We start from the raw sequence: 19,718 nt of genomic DNA, 5'->3' as shown, positions 1-19,718 counted from the left end.
CCTCATCCATCCCCAGGCAGAGCTCCATGCACTCCACCTGGTCATTGACACAGAGGGCGACGTCCTTCCTCCTTCCTAAAGAGCCTGTATCCTTCCATTCCAACACTCCGGAGCCTTCCCCCAGGCAGAGCTCCATGCACTCCAGCTGACATAGAGGGCAACACCTCCTCCTCTTCTCCCCTGCCTGTCCTTCCTAAAGAGCCTGTATCCTTCCATTCCAACACTCCAATCATAGGAGCCTTCCCACCACATCACAGTGATGCCAATAAGATCACAGCCCTGCAGGAGTGAGCACATCTCTAACTCCTCTTGTTTATTCCCCATGCTACGTGTGCTTGCATAGAGGCATTTAATTTGGGCCCCCGATGAAGCTGACTTACTGGTTGGAGTGGCTGGAATTCCTTTGTTCTGCTCTTCAGGTGCTCTCCTGCTGACCTGTGATCCTTCTCCAGGCTCTGGGCATCTATTGCTGGCCCTGGCATCAAACTGGTAGGAGTGGGATGGATGGAGGTTCCCCTCCCCCAGCAACTTTAGTTTAAAGCCCTCTTGGCCAGCCTATGAAGTTAGAATCAGAATGGAGATGGATTGTATGCCTATTCTAATCCTGCAATAGTATCTGTTTTTTATTGGGCTGAGGAAGGACATTTCCTTGCATCCTGGTTTGGGCAAATTAGCAATTTCTTTTTCTGTGCATGTTAACCCTGATGGGTGAGAAAAGGCTGGGTTCACAGCTTTGATAGTTGCGAAGTATTTCTTCCTCCAGAGAGTGATTAGCTGGGAAATATTCAGGTGGAATTAAAGAGAGAACCTGAAAAGTAAACCCATTTTTACCAGAGCCACCTTAGTATTTTTTGATTCAGTTGAGGGTGATAGAGAGGAAAGGATTAACAGTAGCTCTTGGGGAAGGGGAGATCACGTGAACCGTGTGCGTAATTGCTTTACATAGTCTTGCAAGAATCTTCCATGCGGAGAGGAGAGACATGGGAGAACAGACCCTGGCTAGGGTCGCTTGTGGCAGCTTTGCTGGAGAGCTTGAGTCAGAAACCAATAAGCTTCATGGAAGGTGGAACCATTCAAACAGTGTAACTTTGTAGTAAAACAGATTGTGGTGATGATTCCAGAGTAGCCTGTTTAGACCTATAGCAAATGTACAAAAACATCTCAAGAGCATCCGTTTTGCTAAGATCCCCTGGAGAGATGGTCATAAACCTATGCTGAATTACACTGAGAATGAAATAACAAAATACGTGTTGTGGTTTAATGTATCCAATATTTTTCATTTTATTCTTAACATTGTGCGAATTAATAAGTACCTAGTTAGGATGCTGATATGTTGATTAGCTGCGAGACAGTGTAAAGAGAAGTTAGCTGTGTCCTGCTAGCCCATTGCAGTATTGTTTCTGTGTGAATCAGCACTGCAAATATATCTTCTAGGCACAGGGTTTCTTAAAAACGACTGTATGTCTTGTCGTCTTTTCTTTGAAGGTTTTGCTTCTTGAGAAACTGTGGCTGTGTGTTCTCTGAACGTGCTCTCAAAGAAATTAAATCGGAAGTTTGTCACAAGGTGAGTTTTTCTTCAGATTTAATAGCAGTGGGGTCACATATGACCCCCCCACACTGATAGATATATAGATATAGTTATAAATGTCTGTGTGTGTATATACAATTGCATTCACATCCACTATTGTAAAGTGGGGGGGTTTATCTGAATATGCAAATTGAAATGGAACTTGTAAAAGTTCTGTTTTATGATGGCCTGAAGTGATTCTAGATGGCCTTTTTTTAACAAAAATGTGTTTCTAAGTAGTTGTAAAAAATGAATACTTTTGTTCTCATAGACAGTTTGGGTTTGAAACAACTACTTTAGAAATTTCATTTTTTCAAATATTTGGTTAGAATTTCAGTTTCAAAAAGGGTGATTGGTTTTGGTTTGGAGTATTTGTTTTGGTTTGGGTTTTTTTCCTTTTTTCTATGTGTTTAAACTGATTACATCTTCAGGTTTTGTTTTGATCCCTGTATTTTTAAAGGACGTTTGCCGTTGTCTTTTTTTCAGGCAACTCTTCATAGAATTTTCAGCAATTACATGGATTATTGTAGAAAATACTGACTGCATTTCATTTTACAGTGCTGGTTTGATCTCATTATATAGGTTTCTTTGTAGCTAGGGGCAATGATAAAAGTTGCAAATACTCTCTTTTTTCCTATCACTGCTTTTATTATCATTGAGATTTGTGGTGATAGCTGCCACATTTAGGCAGAGTTATTTTTCAGCAAACACCCTGATATATGATAAAACATACAGTATATTTGTATTAAACAAGACCTGTGAAGGAAAGACTTTCTTGGTAAGTTGTTGCAGGTGATGTGGAATATTGTTAGTTGGGTTTAGCCTCATATTGCTGCATTCAGTGCTAATTTTGTTCTATAGAATACTGGTTTAGTCCTCATGGCTCTGCTTTCCTGTTGGCAGATACTAATTTATTTTTAATGAGGTTTTTTGTTTGCATCTAAATTTTTGTTGATAGATGGATGTAACTTGATTATTAAATGCAGGAACTAGATGTTTTGTCCATGGTTTGGCCAGTCGGATAATCTTAAAAAAACTAAATGAATCCCACATGTTTTCTGGATTTTTTTAATAATCAGTATTTATCATAGCCTCATATTTGCATGCAACTCTTTTCACACACATGTGAATTTGTCACAGTATTCAGAAGGATGCTTCTAGAAATAATGAAGTGGGTATAATACAATCTAGTCTGTCATCTTTTCGTTATTGGATTTTGGTGCACAAAGACAATGGTAACCAGCTGGGAGAACATGTTTTAGTCTACGTTTCCTTTGATTAAGGTCAAAGAGTGATTTGGTAGATTTTTGGATATGTACTGATAATGTTCTCATTCTGTATTCAGAATCAAGAAGGGGACCAGAACTTTTCTAATAGGATCATGGGGAACTGGTTGCCATGCTTTCTGGTAACAGTTTGTTTATATCCAAGGCACTAATTAGCAGCATTCCCCCAGCACATTCTGTCTTTATGCAGCAATGGGGCATAGAGTAAAATGAACCAGAACTAATGAAGAAGGAGAAAAAATGAGATGTTGCGTATTGTACATATGCTAGGATTAGAAATTGTTTATTAACAAATAGAATCCTCTTTTGGTACATGTTCTTTCAAAATGCAAAATTTTCTGAAGTGCAGAATGTTTGAATGTTGTGGATTTCCACACATATGTTTCTACTGGTGCTAACTGCTGTACTTTAAGAATGACAATATGTTTTTTGAACCGAAATCCAACCTGTGGGATCCATGTGGGCCACAGCATTTTCTTTCATGGCTTTGCTGCCTTCTGTCTGCCAGCATGTGCCCAGATGCCTGGCCCTGTGCACCCCTGCCATGTCTGTGCGTGCAGAGGCATTGTTATGTGACTTTGGAGAGTGACATGATAAGAGTAGTTCAAAAAGAATAGTCCTGTATTTTCTTGTTTACACTCTGTATTCAGTCTTTCTTTTCAGCTAGCAGAATCTGTGTTTTCACTTCATCCCAGGGGACAAGGTTTATAGCATGGATGTAAACTGGAGAAGTGTCAGTCTAGGAGCTGTGTGGCAGTTCTCTTCCCCAGTACTGTGAAAATCAAGAACGCTCTTTCAAAACAAGCTATTCTTGTGCATGAATTTCACCTATGAGCCTACGGAGCAGAACTGATAGTCTGCTAAATTGTAAACAGCAACAGTTTCCCAAAGGACTTTGTCAAACAGATGCTGTAATGATGCAGTAAGAACATTCACCAGAGAATACAGATATCCAGCAGCCCAAACAACAATTCTGCAGTCCTCGCCTTCATACTCATGTACTTTAAACTAGATCATCTGAACTAGGTAATGAACGTATATTTACATGCTACAAGATGCATATCACAAATGTTGTGCCTCATGAAACTGTAGGAAATTACTTTCCTGTGCTCAGAGCAGAGGGCTGCTTCCTTTCCAGGCCTTCTGGCTTAGCTCATGGGAATGCTTACCACTTTGTGGGAAGTCCCACAGACAGTTGTCTCACTGCTCAGTTTCCTTCTCATTTTTTTCTGTGGCAGCTCATACAAGAAATAAAGCAATCTGTTTGCCCAGTGATATGCAGATCACAAAATAAGTGTTTAGGAAAAAAAATTGAATGCATATGCAGATTTTGTCTAATTCAAGGAAATGGAAAACCCCAAGATGAAGGATTCAGCATCCCTTGGTTTATCTCGACAGTATTTGCTATAGTACTAGATTTGAAAGGCTTTATGGAGTCTAGCTGCAGGGAGGATGAAACAGTCTTTCTATCAGAGTTCTTTCAAAAAAAACGTATTTTGCCTCAGCAGAAACTTTGCGTAGGATGAAACAGTCTTTCTATCAGAGTTCTCTTTCAAAAAAAACGTATTTTGCCTCAGTAGAAACTTTGCGCGAAGAGCTGACAATATTAAATACATGTATTCATCTGCTTTTACTGGAATTGGTAAAAAGACTGTATTGGTACTGGAGAAAGGCACAAGAATGTGAGAGGGAACTGTCATGGATGGGGGACTTTTAGTAAGGCAACTGTAATTAATGTGTGAGGACTTTTTCTAAGTGACTTACCTCCCTTGGAAGTAAACTTTTCTTTCTTGCTTCACATCTTAAGTAGCAGTATACTGAAAGAATCAAGTTAAAAAAATAACATTAAAATGTGAAAACTCTAAGGCAAACAAACAGTCAGACACTGTAGCAGTGTTGAGAGAGAGAGAGAGAGAGATTGTCTCCTATAGCAGTGTTGAGAGAGAGAGATTGTCTTTTATTGCCTGAATGGTAAATGCTTTGAACTGTCTCGCCAAAATAAAACTCTAAGGCAAACAGTCAAGACACTGTAGCAGTGTTGAGAGAGAGAGATTGTCTTTTATTGCCTGAATGGTAAATGCTTTGAACTGTCTCGCCAAAATATAAAACTCTCTGGCCAAAGAGTTTTTGAAAGAGCAATGAGAATTTTTTAGTGGTGGTTTATGTTGAAGAGTGAGCTTGTTAGATGAAGTGCTTGGGACAAATTTTGAAGCTTCTAACTATTTAGACTGAAAAGAGTTGAAAGAGAGCTTTGTCTAAAACAGAGCAACTTATGAATACAAATAAAACTTATAATACCTTTTTACACAGAAGTGTATTTTGTTTGAGCCATATTTTTGAGGTTTTGTACAGTAAGAAGAGAAAATTTAAACTATCAGTACTAAGTCACATGCTAAAATGCACAGGATAGGACTTTCAATCAGCAGGAAGAGAAATAACTTCGCTTCTAGATAACGGAGTCTGGTGATGTGTATTCTGTAGCAGAAGCCCTGAAGATCAGGAGTTTTCTGCTGCCTCCTGCTTCCTGTTCTTCAGGAAGAATTATATGTGTCACGGAAAACTGCCAATTTAAAATTTGCACTTTTGAATAGGATGTTCTTACCTATTGTTGTGTTTAATTCTCCAACAGACTACTAAAATTAAAAGAACAAGCAAGACTGTTCCTACTCACTCTTTTTGTATTTGATGGGATCTTGTAGATGGTAAATTAGTGCTAATCTGTGGTGGTCTCTAGATTTTGGTGGGGCCCAAAGTGATTAAATGTTTTGGAACTTCTGTTGTAACTGGCTTCCTGATTCTTGCATAGGCGGTCTTTGGTGCCTGCTTGTTTGGAAGTCTGCTATTTGACAAAAATTATGCTTTTAGAAATGATGGAGTAAAAGAATTACCTAGCAGTGTATAGTATCTATTTAACCTCACTTTTGGGGGGTTGAAAAAGGTACCGTAACCAATTTTTGATGTTGACTCTCCTGTCTAAGAAGTTATTATTGGTGTAATAGCATGCTAGAGGTAGTTTGGAGACAGGATAGTGGTTATTGAATCTGTGGTGGAAGTCCTTCTGGGAGTTCAGGTAGTCACTCTGGAAGTTAAGGACAAGGTTACATTTTAAAATGTAGTTTCTTGTATCAGTTTAAAACATTTTGGAATTGTTTTCAGAGTCAACAGACTCTAATACACACTTGAAATAGTACCCTAACTATTAAACTCTGTGCCATATAAAACACTTAGTCAAATGTTTAACTTAGATATAGAGCTATTGAACATGTGCCTCAGGCTTTTTGAAACAGAACTTATGCATACATCTTTCAGATATAGAGTTAATGTGTGTGCAGTATGTTATAGAGCATAGTGTTTCCTTGAACAAGGTTGTATTGATGCTATATGCTCTTAGATCCACAGTCGCCAAAAGTTAGTAAACACTGGTTGCTGAATTTAAAAGTTGTGATCGATCTACTCATAACACAATAATGCATACAGAACTTAATGAATGCTTTTCATATATGTTAAATGCTCTCAGCTTTCATAGTTTTATTACTTAATTTTTTAACTGTTGTTAGAAGTAAAAAAATCTTTCAAGAATATAATGTGGTTATGGTCACTCAGAATAATGTGTAAAATACTGTTTCTTAATGATTGAGAATGGGGTGGTTTAATTATGATTTTCTGAGGGTTTTATATATGTAAAATTTTGTTTAAAATACAAAATTCTTTAAGGAAGGAGGATCATGCTCCAGTGATTTCCTGGGATTGATATGGGTAAAGTCATACCTAAATTATATTTTGAGAGGGTTTTTTGTGCAGATTTTTTTTTCCCAATTTGACTGGTTCAGTTTCTGCAAACCAAGCCCATGTTATATATCACCTTGCTATTGAATTTATCCTTCTAATTCAATTCAGAAGTGAGACACAACAATTGTTTTGTGTGATGGTGACGAAAGGTGAAAGCTCGATACCAGATTTGCTGCAACAATGGTAACAAGGAATGTTCCATTCACGTTTTAAAAAACAACATGGAGTGCATAAATGCTGTCAGTGCCCTACAGTGGATTGGGTGTGGTTTGGAGAGAAATTAATTATTAATATTGGTATGATTAATACATGCCAGAGACCCATTTGCTTCAGTAATGGTTTTCAGCGGGACTCTCAACAAGCTCAGTGTGAGCATGCTGCATGGTGCTTTTCTTTTTTTTTTTTTTTCCTTTATTTTCCTCCATAAAAAAGCATCTCCAGCAATATTTAGCCACAAGATAAATCCTGGATTATACATGAAACTGAGTACAGGCCTTTGGGTTGAGCTTGTAAATTTCTGTAAATAAATAGAGACCAGATGGTCTTTCTTTAGGTTAAAGTTCATTTGAAAGAAATTATGTTTCCAAGAAAGTCGTGTGGGAAAATGAGCAGTACAGTTCCAGGAACCTGGGAATAACTTCGTAACAAGAAACTTTCGTGTTCTATTGTTGGGTCATTTGTTGATTCATTTGATTTTTTGGAAAAATGCTTAATCTGTAAGTCAGTTTTCCTGTAAAAACTGAGTGATGTTTTGGGTGCATACTGAAGCTTACATCTAAATTGCTCCTAGACAGTTATTTATAATTTGTAGTTTCTAATCAGGTGAGCTTATAAGTAACAGGATGTATTTTACTAGTTTGCATCAGAGTTCATGCAAAATGATTGGGAGTTTATTTGCATTTACTGGAATGAAACTTTCATCCGCATTCTTGCCAAAATACTTCTAAAGGAGGACGAACAGTTTGAAATTACTTCTCATAATTCAGGTTTCTCCTAGCTTCTTTCCATCGGTAGTACCTAACTAAAGACCTTTGGAGACAGGGTGTAGAGGCTTAATCCCATGGAAGAGTTGTCATATTGTATGAGAGACCACCACCTATATCCTCTCTGTTTCCTCATATTCCCCTAATCTTTTTGGTTGCACAAGTGAAAGGATTAATTTAGGAGCCCTGAAGAGGAAAGAGCAACTCTTGCCTGGAAAAGGGCTGGATCCTTGTTCTTTTTTTTTTTTTTAATTACTGTTCCCTGTTTTTGCCTGTGTTGTGTGTTGAAAGCCACTTCCTTGCTGTAGACCAGCGAGTGCTGCATTTGGTCTGCAGAGGGTTTGGGAAATGAGATGCTTGTCCTGGTCGCTGCTAGGTGTTATCTCCAGTTGCTGCAGGCTGTTGCAAGGTTCAGGGAAGTTTTGCTTCCCTCAGTCAGGTACACTGGGATTGAAAAATGGCTTTTCACTCAGTTTCCCTTTGTTCCCTGGCCTCAAATTTCCTATGTCTCCTTGCCCTAAACTCCTACAGAAACTCAGAAACAGGGACTTAAAGGTAAACATGCATTGCAGGACCCCTACTACTGTTACTGGCACACACACCCCTTTTCATTAGGAGCAAAGCCTGAGTAGTGCAAGAGTGATGTTGCCATGCTACACAATGAAATTAGAGATGTAGCTGCCCATGAAAAAAAAAAAAACAACAAACCAGTGAAATGGACTGTGTCTGAAACTGGTTGTCACTTGCTTATCTACAAGCTCTGAAATTTTAGCCTGAACTTCATTATTCAAAGTAATCTATTTCATAAGACATACAGTAGACGTGACTTTGATTAATTTGTGCTCTTCATATTTTATCTTTGTTCAGTCATTGCTTCCATTTTATTATTTTCATACCAGTTAGTCCTTCTTTGGCTGCAGACATGAGGAATATGTATTTTTCCAATTAAATAAGTCACTTAAAGGATTATGAACTTCCCCCTTGTCTTCAGTAAGTTATAGTTTTAGACACATTTTCTTTGAGAATTAAAGAGCAACAACTGCTAATGGCTTATCTTACTGTAATAAATAAAAACTGTTTATTTCACTGGCAGACTGGTAGTACAGTATTGTGCTTACCCTCATGCTGTAATGCACAGAGTGAAGCCTATGGCTAAAAATGTTAATGGTTTCTGTCAGTATTTTGAACACTTGTTTAGATGTTAGTTAAGCTCAAACATTCAGCTTCATGTTGAAGTAGTTCTCTTCCTGAAAACGCCAGTGATCTTCAATTGGGACTTCTGCCTGGTGCAGCACTTTAAGCCTGTAGCGTCTCTCTAGGCAGTCCATAACAAGTGGATAAGTTGCAGGCTCAAATTTGTTGGCAAACAAATGAGGTGACTCAATAATCCACTGCAAATCCCCTAGTCCATAGACACAAATGTCTCTGATGTAATGACCTGCAAAGACAAATTGAAGGTATCTGAAAGCAGCAGAAAGCTGAACAAAATAATTTAAAAAAAAAATAGTTTCACTCTATAGTGTTACTAACAAAAATTACCTTTTGATTTCACATAGAGCATCATTGAAATATATCTGGAGGATAATGCTAGATTTTGAACATAAAGGTGAGGGTTTGGTTTTGTATTTTACACAAATGGATACATGTTACCTCCAGCTGCTTCACTGACATGTTGCTCTGCTTAATATTGTGTCTTGTAGCTGGGCATGCTGAAGTTCTGATCTCCTACTTCTATTTGGATATCTGTTTAATCATGCAATACTTTACTGTGCTGAGTTTATACAGTTACATATTTTAAATTTTTTTTGCATTCTTTCCATATGGTCAGCACTATTCTCCGTTTTTATTATTGTTCAAATTGAAGAGATTTAATCCAGTGTTGATGAAAGTACCTAACAAACACACTTGTCAAGTAAACCCCCTACTCTTCACTGAAAACTGATCAGTCAAGTTAATGCATTGGTAATTGGAGGTTGAAAGAACGGTTGTCAGTATATGGATACTGTGACAATCTCTGCAAGCATATATCAGAAGCTGTTTAGATTGGATACAGTGGAGTAATTTAGTAGGATGGCTTGCAGTTTTATTTGATACTTCCAAAACAAAATGTGTATGACCACTGTGGCACATTTAATAGCTAGTAATTTGGAATGAATGCTAGTCAGTGAATCAAATTTGAGTTCATGATCAAAATTCACATTACCTTTGCAGCCTTTGTGCATGGTTCCTTCTTGATCTTTCCATTTAATGGCTCTTATGTTTCCTTCCCAGTCTGCATTTGGTGTAGCCCCTGGAGCATCTTTAAAACCATAAGGTTCTGATAAGATTTCTTTCTACTTATTACAGGGAAAATTTTCACTGCTGAAGACTTTAAATGTAGTCATGTTAAGTATTTATTTACAGATAATTACATAATAAGAATAGACATCACTCAGTTTTATTGCTATTTTTATTCCTTGAAAGCATGAGCTTTTACGTAGCAAAAAAATTTATTTTTTTAAAATCAATATTTGTCTAGCCTTGTAGCTAATGGTCTGCACCATAAGTAGTACTTTTCTGGAATCAAGCTTTGTTTCTCAGCCATCAGGAGATGTGACTGTTTGAAAGGGCAGCATCAAGGCTGAAGAAATGACCATATTTATGCAATGTAACTCAACTAAGTGGTGGTGTTAAGGTATGAATTGGAGCTCACTAACTCTCCAGACCTGTTAGTCTCCAGACTAACATTTTATGCATGTAACTCAACTAAGTGGTGGTGTTAAGGTCTGAATTGGAGCTCACTAACTCTCCATGGCAGACCTTACAATGCTGTTGGTCCAGGGGTTATTCATAGTAAAAATAACATATGTCTTACCATTTAAACGATTCAGTGTGACCCAGTAGTGTTCATCCGGACTGTACGTGTCTCTTGACCATTCAAGCAAATCTTTTGCACGGTAACTCAACTAAGTGGTGGTGTTAAGGTCTGAATTGGAGCTCACTAACTCTCCATGGCAGACCTTACAATGCTGTTGGTCCAGGGGTTATTCATAGTAAAAATAACATATGTCTTACCATTTAAACGATTCAGTGTGACCCAGTAGTGTTCATCCGGACTGTACGTGTCTCTTGACCATTCAAGCAAATCTTTTGCACGTGCATCAGTCAATGTAAACTCTACAAATTCTCTAGTGAGTATGTAATAGGCACTACCAAAATATATTGTCAAATTATATGGAGGTTTAGCTTTTATATTCTTTGTTGGATACACGTATGACATTCCAGAATGTACATATTCTCTGTAACTAACCTGTGTCCTGTGTTTCATATGAAGTGGTTGGACTACCCCAGGAGTCATATTTTTACCATTCCATTTACTTTTGATGTATTGAATAATGTCTTTGTTTGTTTTAATGGGATAATCTTGACCACATAGATTAATAACGTAATTCCACTGAATTTTGGAATGAACTAGATCTCTCATGCAATTAATATCAGCTTGTAATCTTGAAAATCCTGCATAAACAACGTTTTCTCTTTTTGAGGAAATAAAAATATTTTCAAAGCACTTAACGATGTTTTGTACAGCAGCTTTATAATCTTCTGGTGACTTTTCATCAACATGTATGCAGTAAATATTCTGAGGCATATAAATAGCTCTTAGCAGCTTTACAAACATTTCCAGCTCCTTGTGAATTGTGATAATGTACGCCAGTGAGAAATTTCCTTCTTCATCTGACAGTGGTCTTGTGATAAAATGCAGAGTCTTCAAAACCATGGAGCAGTTGCACGAAGTCTGAATGCAGCTGAGTGTTTTAGGCTGGTAGGTATTCTGACAAAAGTTTCCAATTTTAAAGGCAGCAGTTTTCCCCACAAAAAGAGCTGAACAAAGTTCATCCGGGTAAAAACCACACTCTGCTATATTTGCATTAAATTTTTGTTCGCTTGGTTCTTCAGAAAGTGTATCCTTTAGGTAGATAAAAGTGTAGATGAACATACAGACAGCAATGCACACTAAAAATCCTGATTTTGTTGCATCAAGTGGGTTCATCTTTTATTTTCCAGATACTGTCTTCTCATCGTAGTTTGTTTAAGCGTTCAGATTATCTGAAAGGAAAAGTGAGATAAAGAGAGGAAGAAAACCTTTTTGACTTTTTTTTTAATAGATGACATATTAGTGTCACATTTATAAATGATGAGATTACTCTCTTTCCAGTTACTAGGAGGGACTGTGTGTGTGCCCGTGTGCATGCTCATGCTGCAGTGTGCTCAGCCACTGGAAATGGTACCTGCAGAGCTGTGAAGCAGTCTTTCTAGGACAAACAAAATTATCCAGAGAACCCAAAATGGCTTTTTACACTTTATTACTTGAGCAAGGGGGGGGCTTAGCCCATCGGATAGAAGTTTCTTCTATTTTGAGGCAATGTTTGTGCCAGTAGGTGAGTCCAGTGCCACAGGTTGGTCAAGGTCTACCTTTGGAATAGGGAAGATGTGTGAGCACTGTGTCCTAAGGGAGGGCTGCTGCTGAGATTTCCTTAAGGCCTGGGAAACCTTAAGTTCTGCCGGAGGACCAGAATTCAGTAAATTAAATCAGCAGAAAATTTATTAAATAAACAAAAGGAAGAGACAAAAATGTAATCTGCAAAATGCACTGGGTTTTATCCTTATAAAGTCAGCAAGTGTTTCTAACTCTTTGAGAGATTTTTTTTTTTCTCTGACATCTTTGTATTAGTGCTTTGGAAAACAGAACATGCGGACAACACTCACTTCTTATTTTTAGCATATGTGCATATCCTGACATAAGTACGCTACTGCCAGTATTAGCATTCAGAGATAACTGTGTAATTTACATCAGTATTGGCATAGGAGTTTTTCCATTGCGATTTTTTTCTTATGTATATCTTGTTGAAAAGTCAGAAGAATGAGAGTGCAGCAGTCCAGAATCCCACAGCAATTACATGAAGTCTTTATCCTTGAAGCATTTGGTATAGAACTTCCTAGAGAAATTTCCAGGGTTGGGGGAAGGGTCCATCTACTGCCATTAAGCTTAATAATTAAATTAAGAAAGATTTTATTTTTATTTTAAAGAGAATTAATTTTCTCTTATTTTATTCAATGAATTTGTTTTTAACAAAATTTGTATTTCACCTGTAAATATTTCATGCTTTGCAGCTGTCCCCATCACAAAGTATTTGTTATTACATAGGAACAGAGAACAAGCATTTTTTTATAAAGGTAGTTTCTTTATAGGAATGCTACTGTGGTTAGAAGGCTCTACATTTTCATTAGAAAGAAGTGGAAAATACTTTTTTAATGAAAACTCAGTATACATCTGTCTTAGAAGCCTGAAAATAACGAGGGCATTGCAGTTAAAGTAGAAATGAGGCATAGAATTTAAAAAGCATTGAAAATACAGAATTTGAACCAAGAGAATGGATACTCTATAATACCACAATTTTAAAATCTTACTAGGCTGTTGGGAAAGAATGTATTTATCTTACTGTCCTTACTAGTACGCACTGGATTTCATGCTGGAAGAATGCCTCTCTTCCACTTAGCATTCCAGAAAGTGGAGTTGTATGTTAGGTGGAAGGTTCATCCATTTTGCTTCTATGTTCTGTCAGCAGTGCTCTTCAGTCTGCACTGAATGCATAGGCCAAAGAAAAACATTAGGAAACCAGGTTCCAGAAGAATATTTTTTCTTCACAGCTCCTAAGGGATACATTTACTGGGTAAACAAGCATGATGTGAGTCTCTCATCCATTTGAATGAAAAACTTCAGCAAATCAAATCCATGTCAACCTTTCGATATTGTGGGGAAAGGAGGAAAAAAGGAAGGCCGCTGAAAGGTGGAAGCCAGGATTTTCACAGTAAAAATGCAATACACCAGTGCTGTAACCTACCACCAGCTGACTACCAGAGCTGAGAATAGACTTGCATAAGGGCTGTTATGTACCCATTAGCGGGAGTTAGGGAGAGGGAGTGTCTGTTAGGGAAGCACTAATTTTTGTGGACCTGGAGTCAGAAAAACTGTTTTATTCTCAGTGAATAATTACAGGAGGAGCATTGAGGTTGTTCTGAATTAGCGAATGTGATGTGGTCTCTATGGTATGTCACAGGGAAGGTTTATTCTGGACATAAGAATTACACTGAAGACACTGGGCCGTTATAGAAATATTTGGGACTTCATACCTGCGTACAATATAGAGCGTCTGTACAGAATGAGTGCGCTTGTCAGTTTGTTGGTTTTTTTTTTCATTAAATACATCTTTGTGGACAGGTTGCAAAGGATAGTTCCCTAGGGAACCAAGCTATAACCTACTTGTTTCATACGCTTAAATTTTTATTACCCTGCAAAAAATAGCTTCCAGGGATGTTTCAGGTTGTTAAGTGTTTACTATGGATTTTTCCTATTGAACTGCGTGGCATTTAGAAGCTATATCTTATATGGCAGTATAAAAGTACACAAACACCCCATTATCAGGTAAGAAGAAACAATTCCTACTCCAGTGTTAACATGTTTTTGGGGAATGACTAAATAATGAAGCCTTGCCTATGAGAACAGAACTTGACATCTTTCAGCCTCAGGGTATATTATAGAATGAAAGAATTGGCTTTCTGCTAGTGTTTTACCAGATTTAGAGCTAGAATTGCAGCTGTTAGTCCCATTGTGTATGAAATTTGCCACTTAGAATAATCCTCTAACCTCTGTGCTATTGTCTGCTGTCAAGGACTATGCTACAGTATTTCCTCCTGCCCTTGAAGAGGAAGATACCGTACTGTTAAGAAGATCCACTGTCCAGGCATAACCCAGTCTATGCCTATCTTGCCTTTTAATTTTATTATGCAAGAGTGCCATTATAGGTACTTACTGTTATCAGAACGTCTCTCTGAAACTCAACCTTTTCTATGTTATGGATAGGTTTTCTAAATCTGGAGGATGAAGTTGTCTTAATTTTTAAAAGTGCCAAGAGTAGTGTTTGACATTCTTCAAAAAACAACCTGTTTGTAGGGATTTTCAAGTACCTTTGTGGCTGCTTTTATGGATATTACTTAACGGAAAATTGTTGGTGTAAGCCTAAGCTCCTCCATCTCAATTAAAAAGGTTAACTCTAGAGAAAAGTGGAATTATGTTTATGCCTGAAAATAACTTAATTTTTAAAAGTGCCAAGAGTAGTGTTTGACATTCTTCAAAAAACAACCTGTTTGTAGGGATTTTCAAGTACCTTTGTGGCTGCTTTTATGGATATTACTTAACGGAAAATTGTTGTTGTAAGCCTAAGCTCCTCCATCTCAATTAAAAAGGTTAACTCTAGAGAAAAGTGGAATTATGTTTATGCCTGAAAATAAGCCTGTGAAAAATCATGGGTGTTCATCAAGACCCCATTAGCTATATACTTTGCTGTGGATTTCAGAGTAACAAATCATTGTACAATTCACTGTTTCTTCCTACCATAGGATTTTGCACCTCTAAATATTCTATTTTGTCTGTACTCTTTATATTTGCTTAATATTAATGTTTAGATAAAATTTAGTTCGTATGACTTTATAATTCAGTGAAGCAAATGACTTAGGAATACTTCATCTTCTAATAAAATGGTTAAAAGGCATTAACTCCTTATTTCCAAATCTTTTTATGTCTGTTTTTATCTAAAAGGTGTTTATGCAGGCATTACTGTAGACACTTTATAAGCAAGTGAATATTCAGTCCCCTAAAAACTTAATGTTAAAATCGGTGCTTTTAACTGCTTTTTACTTTGCTTTGCTTTTTCCTTAAGCCTGGGTAAGCATGTGGAGTCTGCTGCTGTGTTGTGACACATATCAAGTAAAAGAAAAAATCTCTTCATCAAGCCCAATTAATACTGCCTTAGAAATTTTAAATCATTCTTACTTAAAAATATTGCATCGGTATTTACTGATAAATATTAAACAGATTTAGGGAGGTTTACCTGTTCATCTTTGCTATTTTTTTCTGTTTTCCTGTTTGGTTTTTTTCTTGCGTAGTGTATTTGACCTCGTAACAATTTAAAACAAATCCTATGAAAGCAATTTAAACCATTAAGTTATAGGGCTGTAAAAAAATTAAGTTACTTGCACAGAGCATAATAAATATTCATAAGTATTGTGATTTTTACGATACAAACAATACTAGTAGTGACCTCCACCCTACTGTACATCTGTGACAAAAATAAAAAAAAAAATTACCCTTATTGCAGATTTGAGTATTTTTTAAAGAGAAATGGTCTTTCTGAAGTGAAAATATTTTTCACTTTACAAAAATTACAACATGTTTTGTGTAATGAAAGAAAAGCAAAAACCTGAAGTCCTACAATCTAATTTATTCAGTCTTACCTTGTACAAAATTAGCCAGAAGACGGCAGCATAATAAAAATAAATAGCGAGTCCCATTTTCCTTCAGCAGAATTCAGACAGCATTCTTCATTCTGTCGCTTGTGTAGAGATCTCGTGTAAGTGAAAGGGGTTAAACATTAACGTGAATGTTTTCATTTAAGACTTCATCTGGTTTCCCGAAATGCTTAGCATATTTATTCTGCAGTAATGGTGTTTAGCTTCAGAAATGTCCTCTGCTTCACAATAATGAGAGAAAACTTGAGCTTCTCCAAATTTCTGTTGCCACTCTTTCTGAGACAGCCTTTAAAGGACTGAAATCAGACTTTCAAATATGTAGAGTACATTGCTGATGATTATAAATAGTATTGCTTTACCTCAGAGGCTTTAACCTCTGCACTGCTAACGGAGCATGCTGGATGATGAGAACTGGAAAGGAAACCAACCCTCTCCTCCTCCTCCTCCTCCTCCCCCAGTTCTTAACTGTTTGCCTGCTGAAACTTTCCAATTTGCAGCAAATAAGTATAGTAAAGAATTGCCTCTGGTCATTTCTAGTAGCTGGAAGCCTAAAAGATAATAAATGAAATATCTCCTTCCAAAGCTGAATGTTTACTGTGTTACCACTTTTATAAAGATTCTTGGGGTTTTTAATAACTGAAAAGTTAACAGCTTAAATTTACTGGAATTAGGAAGCTTAGGGGTTCTAGAAGCGAGTAAGAAGGCTGGTGTATTTTGGATGTGTTCAGATAAAAATAGCATCTTGGTCAGAAATAAACAGAGAGAAAACCTCAAAGTAAACTAAGGCACAGCTGCAGGTATGGCAGATAGAAAATTATCATTGACTTTAAGGAAAGCTCTGTAAATAGAGGCTTCTGCTTGGACAGTATTTTTGTAGTAGGTGCTACAACTTCTGAGTGAAAGTTCACATTCTGTGAATTAGTATGTAGGAGGCTTTCTACGCTTCCAAGTTATCATTTACTCTCTGCCCCGTTGTATGCCTGAGTAGGGTGGCAATGTCAAAAATTGTGTTCGTCAAATCTTATACTACTGAACTTCTAATGAATAAACCTCTGGAAGAGTATCCCTCTTAAAACATGTTTTTAGTTAAAGATTATTGTCTCTTGTAACAGTTAAAACATGAGCTTGCGTGGCTGGTAAATGAACGGTGATATGGTCCTTGGTTGAATGGGGTGTCTGTTCAATCCTCTTTCTAAATACTACTCTATTTAAAGAGGGACAGTCAGGCTGTGGTCATACATGTTCCATAATCTGGTGGGAATTGTTTTGGGAAAGTATTCATGTCTTTATGCATTTCCTAGTAATGGTCATATGTAGGAGGACTGCAGGAGTTAACTTACTGTTTATAATTTGGGAAAGAGGGTTCACCTTTCTCATAAGAGATTAAACTGTAACATTGATATAAATGTTTAGATATGAAAATATGTTTGCCTGTTGTTTTTTTGTATTATATTAAGACTGGAATAGTCATGGATGGAACTAAGTCTTAGATGCTGTAAAAAAAGAGATACGGTACAACCATTGTCTTACGTAGCTGAAAATTGAGAAGAAACTGTAAACTTTAGAGTTCGGGAAATCATCTTAAACTAAGATTTCATTATTACTAAAAAAACCTCTTGTATTTTATTCTCTAAGAAAGATAAGCTATCCTACTATATTAAAATGACTTGAAATTTAGAAGGTCTTCATTATTTGAAAAAATAATTTCACTATTTCTTTTACTAGTTTAAGTTTAAAAGATTATATTTATACCTAAGCTAATATGTCTTTTACAGCTCGTAATACCTTTATTGTTCTAATGATTTTAAGTCTTCGGGTTGTTTCTTGTTTTGGTTTTTTGTAAAGTTGATTTGTGTGTGTGTATGTATATACACGGGATATGCAGGGTACATAAATTTATGAGTGTCAGACTTTTGAAGACTTTTTGATCATACCTGCGCACCCTTTAAATAATTCCTTAATGCAAGCATGTTATACCATTTAGATATATAAACAGTTTTGAACATGCTTTTATAATTGGACCCTGAAAGGGCTTTTAGACAAAAATGAAGCTGCTTGTCCAGCATCTCCTTCAGTTAACATCTCACTCTTCTTCAATTACAGATTGAATCTTGCATTCAGATCTGCAAGCTGCTGTTCTAATGCTTTTGTCTGTTTCAGAATAGTTTTCAAGTTCAATCTCGTTTGGGAATGTCTTCTATTCAAGGTGCTGCAAAAACATCAAGGAACTGCAGCAAGTACCTTTGTATGTATTTAAAGTCCCAATATAAACAAGGTACACCAAGGGAGACCCTGTAATAATCATAAAACAAAAATCTGCCCCAGAAGACCTTAATCTGAAGGAACAATCTTTCTGACTTTGCAAAACTGAAATTTCTTTCTGCTTTTTATCTCAGCATTTCAAAACATTGGATAAAAATCTTTCCTTTTTTGCGTGAAGGGATAGTGAGCTTTTTAAAAAATCAGAATTAAAGCTTTGCATCCAACAGTACCGACAATTAAAAAATGTTTGATGCACATGTATGATGCAACACTAAATCGTACCTACTGGAGTTAGTGAAACCTGGGAAGGTGGAGTTGGTTCTATACCTGTAACTTTCTGTACTTAAAAGTATGTTTAGGAGGGTTTGGTCTCTGTAATGTAATCTGGCTGTTGTCATGGTAAAAAATTATCTGTTTCAGTGAATGGAAAGAGGACACTGTCTTTATTTCCCCGTTTCTTGTAAATGCTTTTCATTTTAGAACAGTTCCACCTGTGTTTTCCAGATGGGAACCTGGATTTGTTTGCTTTTTCAAAATGCAACATGTATTGAAATTAGTCCTTTGACATAAACTTTTACTTGGAGGAAATTTCCACTTATTTTTGTATGCTTAACAGGATCAGTTTTAAAAAATTATTGCAGAAATTACTTTTTAAATCACTAGCCTGTAGGAGGTGCCAGTCTTTCATGCTGTATTTGGAAAACACCCCACTGGAAATGAATGTGTAGGACTTCTTTAGAATCAAGACAGCTGCCAGTCGCTCCTGCCTCAATATGAAGACTGATTGGCTGTCTTGATTTTCTGGACTTCTTACTCGCAAGTGTCTGAGATCATACCAAGCTGGTATTTCTAACACTAGCTCATTGAGTAGCAATGGAAAAATTTGGGCTACTCACCCATTTCAAGTGTGTGACTTATTATTCTGCCTGACTGACTTAATATGCATCTCTATAACCCCTGCTTCTCCTTCATAGACTCTCTGACCGCTGATGTTCAGATTCATTTTTTTAAACTGTGTTCGTCACTTGAGCAGACTGTAGTCAAAGTACTGACCATATGTCCTTTCATTTGTTTAATTCCTACTGCAAATACATGAGTAACCTTTCTAAACCTTTGTTTAGAAAACAGAAGAGTAATGATAAAGGCAGGATTATAAACTAATCTTGCAGATTAACAGAAAGCTTCTGGGGGGAAGAAGAAGGAAAGGGGGGACATCTGGAGTGATGGCGTTTGTCTTCCCAAGTAACCTTTACGTGTGATGGAGCCCTGCTTTCCTGGAGATGGCTGAACACCTGCCTGTGGATGGGAAGCAGTGAATGAATTCCTTGTTTTGCTTTGCTTGTGAGCACTGTTTTTGCTTTACCTATTAAACTGTCGTTATGTCAACATTTTTTTATCTCACTTTTACCCTTCTGATACCCCCATCTCACCGGGGGGGGGAGGGTGAGCTAGTGGCTGGGGGGGGGGTGTTTTTGGTGGGGGGGG

At 37.0% G+C, this 19,718-nt stretch overlaps 2 protein-coding genes across 2 annotated transcripts in view; one reads left to right on the top strand and one right to left on the bottom strand.

Moving 5' to 3' along the window:
* The window catches only part of RTFDC1 (replication termination factor 2 domain containing 1), a 33,625-nt gene that overhangs the window by 4,607 nt on the left and 9,300 nt on the right, over nt 1-19,718 (top strand). The window contains exon 5 of the mRNA XM_009274075.1: nt 1,486-1,564. Coding sequence (XP_009272350.1) covers nt 1,486-1,564 — 79 coding nt within the window. The remainder of the gene's footprint in view (nt 1-1,485; nt 1,565-19,718) is intronic.
* Nucleotides 8,787-13,375, bottom strand: GCNT7 (glucosaminyl (N-acetyl) transferase family member 7). Its single transcript, XM_009274051.1, has 4 exons — nt 13,115-13,375; nt 10,680-11,711; nt 9,829-9,924; nt 8,787-9,063 (listed from the first exon to the last, which is right to left on the bottom strand). The coding sequence occupies exons 2-4, from the start codon at nt 11,653-11,655 to the stop codon at nt 8,837-8,839; spliced, it is 1,299 nt and encodes a 432-aa protein (XP_009272326.1). The 5' UTR covers nt 11,656-11,711; nt 13,115-13,375; the 3' UTR covers nt 8,787-8,836.

The sequence above is a fragment of the Aptenodytes forsteri genome, unplaced genomic scaffold (assembly GCF_000699145.1).
Source record: "Aptenodytes forsteri isolate BGI_AS27 unplaced genomic scaffold, ASM69914v1 Scaffold159, whole genome shotgun sequence".
In the NCBI taxonomy this organism is placed as follows: domain Eukaryota; kingdom Metazoa; phylum Chordata; class Aves; order Sphenisciformes; family Spheniscidae; genus Aptenodytes; species Aptenodytes forsteri.
The sequence above is the reverse complement of the archived record's forward strand: the minus strand, read 5'-3'. Positions and strand labels throughout refer to the sequence as shown.

What these genes read in the sequence shown, in the direction of transcription:
- GCNT7 (XM_009274051.1), bottom strand. Translation starts at nt 11,655, where the DNA reads ATGAACCCACTTGATGCAACAAAATCAGGATTTTTAGTGTGCATTGCT. An exon ending in CACACTGAATCGTTTAAATG is followed by an intron (nt 9,925 to 10,679) that starts GTAAGACATATG and finishes ATGGTTTTAAAG; the next exon opens with ATGCTCCAGGGGCTACACCA. An exon ending in CATGCACAAAGGCTGCAAAG is followed by an intron (nt 9,064 to 9,828) that starts GTAATGTGAATT and finishes TTGTCTTTGCAG; the next exon opens with GTCATTACATCAGAGACATT.